The sequence below is a fragment of the Panthera leo genome, chromosome C2, assembly GCF_018350215.1.
Source record: "Panthera leo isolate Ple1 chromosome C2, P.leo_Ple1_pat1.1, whole genome shotgun sequence".
NCBI classification, from domain to species: domain Eukaryota; kingdom Metazoa; phylum Chordata; class Mammalia; order Carnivora; family Felidae; genus Panthera; species Panthera leo.
The window spans coordinates 14021313-14029842 of NC_056687.1; the positions used below are offsets into that span (position 1 = coordinate 14021313).

Below are 8530 nucleotides of genomic sequence, written 5' to 3' on the forward strand. Positions count from 1 at the left end.
GCCTGAATTCTCACAGCAAGTGAGTGGCCAAATTACATTTAAAATATTAATTAATTAATTCACCCATTCATTCAGTTGATATTATTGAAAACTTACACCATGCCCAGTAATGAGCTAGAGAGGGATCAAGGCTGATTAAAGGCATTGTTTCTGCCCATGATTGAGCAGGGTAGTGAACCAGGTATCAGTCCCTTAGGTAAGAGTTAAAGACAACTATGAAAAGTACTGCAGATACAGGGGAGATGGTGGTCTTCCATGATGCTGTCGGTGGATGTAGCTCATTCAGGGGAAGGGAGGACAGAAAGGCCTTCCAAAGGAAGTGGTTGAGCTGGTGTCTAGAGGTTTCTGGGAGGGGAGGGAAAAGAATTCCATCAGAATAGGCAGCAAGTGCTAAGGTTCTAGAGTGAGAAGGAGAATGGTACCTTTCAGAAGGTACATTGACAGTGAAGGTTAAGCATTGAGTTGGGGCTTTTAGGACAGTTTAAAGATAAATTTTAAAAAAATTATCCTGAAAGCAGTGGGAAGCTATTGAAACATTTTGATGTGTGTGTGTGTGTGTGTGTGTGTGTGTGTGTGTGTGTGTGTCTATCATAACCAGATCTGCCTTTTGTATACACTTTGGTTATTGGAAGCAGATTGTAAGGAGGAAGCTGTCACTTGACTAGCTCTGAAGGCACTACAGCAGTGTAGGTACATAAATAAATAGCTTGCTTTGGGTAATGTGACAGGCTGAAAAATAGGTCCCCCAAATTGTTTGCTCTGAATCCCTGCAACCTGTGAATATGTTACCTTACCTTACCACTACCTTACCTGGTAGTGAGGCAGAAATGGGTAAGTTAAGGATCTTAATCTGGGGAGTTTATCCTAGATTATCCAGGTGGGCTCAATGTGATCCTTAGAAGAGGGAAACGGGAAGGTCACAGTCTGTAGTGTAGTAAAAGCAAGAGATCGGAGGAAGGCAGGGAAGGGGCCACGGCCAAAGAATGCAAGTTACCTCTAAAGCTAAAAAAAGCTAGAAAACAGATTCTCCCCTCAGAACCTGCAGAGGAAACCAGCCATGACTACACCTTGATTTCAGACTTCTGACCACGAGAGTTTTAAGATAATAAATTTATGTTGTTTAAGCTACCAAGTTTGTGGTAGTTTGTAGCGTTAGGAAATAATAAGAAACGAACAGAGGTAGTGAAGTGGAGACTGAGAGAAATTAATAGATTCAAGAGACTTCTAGAAGGTAAAATTGACAGCACTTTGTCATAGATTGGATTTGCAAATGAGGGGGTGCCAAGGGTGACTCCTCGGTATTGATTCTGATTGTTCAGATAGTATCATCTCACAGCATGGGTGGAGATCTTATTTTAATATTGAAAACCAGATACAGCTTCTGAGTATGAGGCCCTAGATGACAATAATTAAATTTTGTATGCAAGTTAGTAAATTAACTGAAGGGAAGTCATGCTTTGAGGGTCACAGTGTTTGACTGTCAGACAGTAGTAACTGAAAAGCAATAGTTAGGAGGATTGAAATCAAGGGTCTGAGCGAGCATCTTCCCCGGGATGACTTTACATTATAGAAGCATGACAGTTCTCTTTATAAGCTTCTTATAACAATAATTAGATGCTGTCTCTACTGGCTCTTTTATTGTCTCTAATTGTCCCAAGTGCTTTACAGAGCTTCCTAACTGGAGGATCTCAGCACTGAAAGACCGGTGTGCCAGAAGCACTGCTCGTCTAAGCCTCTGGACGATTTGGGCAGGATCTGGAGTGGCAGAGCTCAGGGCATGGCTATTGTCTCTCAGCGAGTCCCACTTGATTATTCTACTATATCCTAAAGATGTGTAATGTGCCATGTGGGAAAAAGATTGGGAAGCACTGCCCTTCGGTATTCCTTCTTACAGTGTCTTTCATGGATGTCTTGTATCAGAATCCCTGGTGGGGGTATTGGGTAACAATCCTGATAGATGAGTGTTAACCCACATGTGTTCAATCTACCTCTCTAACAGTTCTTTTTTTTTTTTTTTTTAAGTTTATCTATTTATTTTGAGAGAGAGAGAGAGAAAGAATCCCAAGCAGGCTCTGCTCTGTCGGCATAGAGCCTGATGCAGGGCTTGATCCCATGAACTGCAAAATCATGACCGGAGCTGAAACCAAGAGTCGGACACTTAACTGACTGAGCCCCCCCCACACACCCCAGGCGCCCCTACCTCTCTAACAACTCTTACTTTTATCCCCTTGTTTCTACTGCCACTCTAGTTTAGGCTCCTGTCCTCTCTTACCTAACTTGGTGTGATGGCTTTCATGAGACTCTATTGATTATCAATCCAGTGACCATTCCTTTCCTTCTTTCTAAGTTGGCAGAGCCTGCTTAGCACTATACCGGCAGAAAATGCCTGGTATATGCTTTTCCACCCTTCTCTGGGGCCCAACCATGAGAGGTGATTCCATTCTGGATCATGGGAATCCACTGTAAGGCAAATATGAAATGAATTCTTTGGAGATAGCAAAGGAGCTGTGGGAGAAGTCCTCTTTTCTGCTTCTTGGTTTTGGATGTTGATGCAGAGAAATATGAAGCATGCACCTGCTACAGCAATCCTGCAGCCATGGGAAGAGACTGAGAGTGTCCCAGCTCTGCACCCTGATATCGTCAAGCTCTGAAGTAGCCCTGGAATTGCTTGTGTTCTTGTTTCCTATTAGTTGTGAAAAATAAACTTTTTGTTTAAGCAGATTTTGGCTTGGGTTTTTGTTACTTGCATTCCTACTAGATACAATTTTAAATCTGGTCTTCATACATACCTCCAGGATTTCCCCATTCTAATTCTTTCCACACTGTCAGAGTAGTGATCTTTCAGAAATGCAAAACTGATCATGCCACTCCTAGCTTACTGCATGAGTGGTTCCCTTTGACTTCATGGCACATACAGTCTCATATGCCCCCAACTACCTTTGTAGCCCCACCTTCCATTAATTCTCCTGTCACTATGGCTATGGACCCTTTGGATCATCTGTGACTCCTGTACTATTTAACACTGTTGAGCCTTTGCTTTAAAACACTTCTTCCTGGAATATCCCCTAAAGCCACCATCCACCCCCCACCCCATACAATGCCCACTGATAAAAAACTCATTTTCAAGACCCAGCTCAAATATGTATCCCTTCCATAATGAAGTTTTGCATTCCATGGCCACTGCCGCCTATTTCAAGGAGACTTGTTCACTCTCTCCTTCATCCCTAAAGTCTACAGAAGGCAGCAGGGACTTCCAGAGTAGAATGTATAACATTGTTTATTCATTTACATATCATTTTCCATTTAATTACTATTTCTCATTCATCTTCAGATCCCTAGTACCTAACAATATACCTGGAACACAGCTGATGTCCAATAAATGTCTGTAAGAATCAATGTCTGAAAAGACAAATGGAAGAGAATTCTTATAGAGTAACCACTGGCATATATTTTAAAACTCATTTAAAACATTCCCTTGTAATTTCTCTCTCATTACTAATGAATAATAATATTTTGAAGCTGAAAACTGTATCTTTGAAGCTTATAAGACAAGAACTGTTTTTTAAAGTTTATGTATTTATTTTGAGAGAGAGAAAGAGTGCGTGAGAGCAGAGGAGGGGCAGAGAGAGACAGAGAGAGAGAGAATCCCAAGCAGACTCTGCACTGTCAGCATGAAGCCTGACACGGGGCTTGAACTCACAAACCATCAGATCATGACCTGAGCCGAAATCAAGAGTCGGATGCTTAACTGACTGAGCCACCCAGGCGCCCATGACAAGAACTACTTTTATTGTGCATACTGAAATTGACTCTTAAGATCTGTACATAGTGCATTTCTTGCTCCTTTGTAGAAAATCGAGCAAGATTCTTCCCTATGTTTATTCATGTCAGACCTTCTTTAAAATCAAAGAAATATGAAAGGAGAAATCAAGTTATTTATTAAATAATATCTTAAGATTTTTATTAAAAGAGAAAAGGGTCATGAACTTTATCCAAACCAATAAATATCCAGTAATGATTAATTAGTCCAGTACTGTGTCATTTTTTTAATGTGAGAATATAGTATTTTTCTCCTTGTCAAACCTTCATGTCACATGACCCTGTTTTTTTTTTTTTTTCTTGTTTTTTTTTTTAGACACTCACAAAAGTGAGACATTTTACTGCAATTGGTTTAGACAATTTCCACTAGGGGCTCCCTGCATCGCATTTCCTTTCATGTTGGGAGGCTCTGGAAAGGCTGTGGACCTTTTTGGTACCTGGCTTAAGGAGAGGTTGAGTAGGAGATACATTTAATGTGGATATTGGGGGACAGACTTATGTGGTTTGCAGTCACTTCCATGTCTAATTAGGCTATTTCTAGCCATCGTTGTGTGGGACTGGTTTCCAGGAATTCTCTACCATCCATTCCGCCAATTAACCCCAAATTTTTGACACGATGATGCAGGGTCAGAGGTCATATCTCAATATGAATTTGCCCCATGGAATTTAGCACAGGATGCATAGTGGAGAAAATAGTTCGAAATGTTGGAGTTAGAAGCTCATCTGTGGAACAAATATTATAGAACCAGGACAGGCAGTCAAGTAGTAAAAATACTTTTTTCAGAATTTTGTAATAATTGTAATTTTTGTTAGTGTGTACGTTTTTTGGTGATTTCTTTGAGCATTTAGCAAATGTTTAATTTTGCATTTAATTTTATATTTTTACGTTGTATTCTTTTACATAAAAAAGACTCTCAACATTGTATAAACTTCACACTTTACAGGCCCTAGACCTTCCCTAAATAAACCTATATCAGAATAAAGCTTTCATAGGCGCCATGTAGGATTAAGCTAGCTATGAGTTATGTTTTAAAATGACTTGCTGCTAATGTGTCTCCCTAAAATTTTCTTGGGTTAGGCTTTTTTGTAGACTTTCTAGAGAAAAATCAGGATGTTTACTATTAATAGGGCCCAAGATTTTAAAGCTTTTTAAAAAATGTTTATTTATTTTGAGAGAGAGACAGAGAGAATGCATGAATGAGTGGGGGAGGGGCAGAAAGAGAGGGAGGGAGAGAGGGAGAATCCCAAGCAGGCTTTGAGCTGTCAGGGCAAAGCCCAGCATGGGGTTCCATCCGACGAACTATAAGATCATGACCTGAGCCAAAATCGAGAGTCAGATGCTTAACTGACTGCACCACCCAGGTGCCCCTAGGGACTAGTATTTTAAAAAGACAGTTTATTTTAATTTTTATTCACCATTACTACTCAGATACAGAGCTGGGTATTGTGCCCTGGAGGGCACAGCTAGCATCTCAGAATGGGTAGGTGGTGAGGGAGGAACTCATTTAAACAGAGAGTCATAATTGAACTTTGGCATTAATTCAAATCTTTTTTCCTTTCCAGTGTACAATGCTATATTTTGTTTCATTTTTCTTTTTTTTAAAGGTTATCAGTTTTTCTTTAAAGAGCAGAGCAATGTGATGGCAGAAGAAATATAGTGTAAATCATTCTATGATTTTTAGGGAAGGCTCTACTGTTGAATACCTTTATATTTTGGGAGCAAAGCTAATTTTAATTCCCTGAACTTATTTAGGCCTAAGTCACATGAAGTGTTTGGATTTTAAGATCTGAGTCATCCTAAGTGGCCATGGAGCTTTCATGAACAAAGATGGCGGCACAACTCTGTGAATTTTCAAAACGGCATCTTCTGTAGTTAATCAGTCAGTGGTTAGAAGGCTGGCAGAGTTTTGTGTTTTTCCAGGTGTTTCACCTTGCCTTTGGATTCAACTTGTGACCTCTATGTACTCCCAGAAATTTAGACCTTAGTTGCTGGTGACGGGGAGGAAAGTTATCTCTAGGATCTAAAGTAAAATTTTGGGGGCAGTATGTAAGACGTATTCTTTCCATGGCCTTGTGAGGACAACTCGTGATAGCTCTGTGCCTTTCTATTTCTGTGCCACGTGTCCTGCTGTATTTTCTGTATGTTTTCTACTAAGTGCCATTCTGGGCAATCTCAGTGCAAGTATCTAGAATAGGTTATTAGGTCTTGTGTGACTCAAGTTACTTTTGATCCATCTTGTCCCTTCTTTCATTCATATTTGAAAACTAAATTTCTACTTAAAGAGGAGTGCTTCCCTTCCCGCTCCTGAGAAGTGAGAAGTGAAATGTTGACCTCATATGTTACCTGGCCCTTCACAATTTCATCACATTTGTCAGATAATCTGCTTTTATTAGATCCAGTGAAAAACAACAACAACAACAACAACAACAAAACACATTTCAGGATAAAATTTGCCATTCATTTTTCTGTTTTTATTTTGTTACTATTTTCAATATTTATTTGAAATGCTTTTTTTTTTAAAATAAGGTTTTCTTTAATTTTTATTTTGAGAGAGAGAGCATGAGTAGGGTAGGGGAGAAGAGAGAGGGAGAAAGAATTCCAAGCAAGCATCCCCTTGCCAGCACAGAACCCGGAGCAAACTCCAGCTCACAAATCATGAGGTCATGACCCGAGCTGAGCTCAAGAGTCAGATGCTTAACTAACTGAGCCACCCAGGCTCCCCTCAATATTATTTTAATTTTTTTTTCAACGTTTTTTATTTTATTTTTGGGACAGAGAGAGACAGAGCATGAACGGGGGAGGGGCAGAGAGAGAGAGGTAGACACAGAATCGGAAACAGGCTCCAGGCTCCGAGCCATCAGCCCAGAGCCTGACGCGGGGCTCGAACTCATGGACCACGAGATCGTGACCTGGCTGAAGTCGGACGCTTAACCGACTGAGCCACCCAGGCGCCCCCCCCCTCAATATTATTTTAAAAATAAGATCAACAAATCATAATTATTTGACAGTTCATTTTGAGAGTTAATCCACAAACTCCTTTTTTTTGTTTTGTTTTTTTTTACAATTATAAGGTTATTAGTTCAGGCAGTGGTCTCAAAAATGTGATGTTAGATATAGTTCAGGTGGGAGTTATAATTATGATTAATTTTTTAACCGGTTCTTAAACCAGAGTAGCTATAGACAGAGAAAAAAAATAAAAAGGAGACTTTCCTGCGAGTTCTGTAGCATTTGTCTTGCACATTACCAAAAAGAGAATTCTTTAATCAAGTGAACACTAAGAAATACGTCAAGTGTTAGTTGGATTCACTACTTATTATTTCGTTTGTTAATTCGTTTGACACAGATTTATTGAATTCCAACTGTGTCCTGTGGACACTGAGAGAGCAAGAATAAGAATTAACAAGCTCAGAACCTTTCTGGGTTGTATAAAGACTGCTTGCAGAGAATTAGATCTCGGGTCTGTGGGACTCAGTTCTTTGAAGTCACTGCAATGCTTTTTTTAGTGGACGGACACACTTTGTTTGAAGGGATCCGATGCCTGCATCGGATGACATCACAGCTTTCTTAAGCAGCCGTAAAGACATCTAACGCAAGGGCAAATCACATTAATGAGCTTTTTGTGGTGTCGTCAAGAATGAAAATGAGGGCCTGGTGTTTTTCACCACGCCCCACCGCCGGGGTATATAAAGAAGGTTCGGAGCCTGGGGAATCCATCACACAGAGGAAACACATTCCCCTGCTACCTGAGCCCTCCGCTGCGGACACCATGCACTGCAACACCTTCTCCGGGGCCGTCTTCCCAGGGTGCTACTGGGGCAGCTGCGGCTACCCCCTGGGGTACAGCGTGGGCTGTGGCTACGGCAGCACCTACTCCCCCGTGGGCTACGGCTTCGGTTATGGCTACAACGGCTGTGGGGCCTTCGGCTTCAGAAGATACTGGCCATTTGATCTCTACTGATTTGCTGAAATTTGCCGAGGCGCTGAATCTTCTCTCCCGAGGCTGAGAGGCACCCCTCCACGTCCCTCCCCCTACCTCCGTCTTTAGTCCTCATTTGCCGCTCAACCTCCCAGGCGCTGCTTCTCGGGCCTAGCCCTGGAGTCCAGAGGGAAGAACAGGAACGAGCCGATGACGCCTCCAGCTGCCTTCCCTGCATGATGTTCTTTGAGACATTTTCAGAAACTTGATACCCAAACATGTATTTCTTCTGAATTTTTCACCACGCTCACAACTCTTGATAAAGTTGTGGGTGTGGGTGTGGAATTCTCAATAAACTTGTCTCAACCAGCATACTACTCACACCTGAGCCCAGTTTCCTTTCTTGGTGTGTGCACGTTTTCTGTTACACCGACTGGGGGAGGGAAGTGGATTTATCTTTCTCCCGTGGGCTTTAGAAGCAGTGAGAAAGCGAATAGTCCTTGATCTGGGTGTGATAAACAGTCCGAAGGGGCTGCTTGTGAGGAAAAGAAAAAAGCTTGTCTTAACCTTCCCTTAACTCTGACATCCACCTGCGATCTCTGAGCCAACAATGTACCATTCAGTGCTTGGGGTCTGTCATCTCCCAACTCCTGCCCCTCCTCAAGGAAACCCAACATGGTGGTGGTGGGGGCATGGGGTGGTGGGGTGGTAGGGTGGTAGGGTGGTGGGAGGTGGGGAGGGGGGGAGGGTGGAGGGGTGGGTGGAGGGATTTTCCACTTATGTCCATATGAGTG

The 8530-nt window shown here is 41.8% G+C and overlaps 1 protein-coding gene across 1 annotated transcript; it reads left to right on the forward strand.

Moving 5' to 3' along the window:
* The first annotated feature begins 7586 nt into the window (after positions 1 to 7586).
* On the forward strand, positions 7587 to 7778 carry LOC122229706 (keratin-associated protein 8-1). The gene has a single exon (XM_042955105.1). It carries the CDS (start codon positions 7587 to 7589, stop codon positions 7776 to 7778), a length of 192 nt encoding a protein of 63 aa, XP_042811039.1.
* Positions 7779 to 8530: the final 752 nt, after the last annotated feature.

What these genes read in the sequence shown, in the direction of transcription:
- LOC122229706 (XM_042955105.1), top strand. Translation starts at nt 7,587, where the DNA reads ATGCACTGCAACACCTTCTCCGGGGCCGTCTTCCCAGGGTGCTACTGG.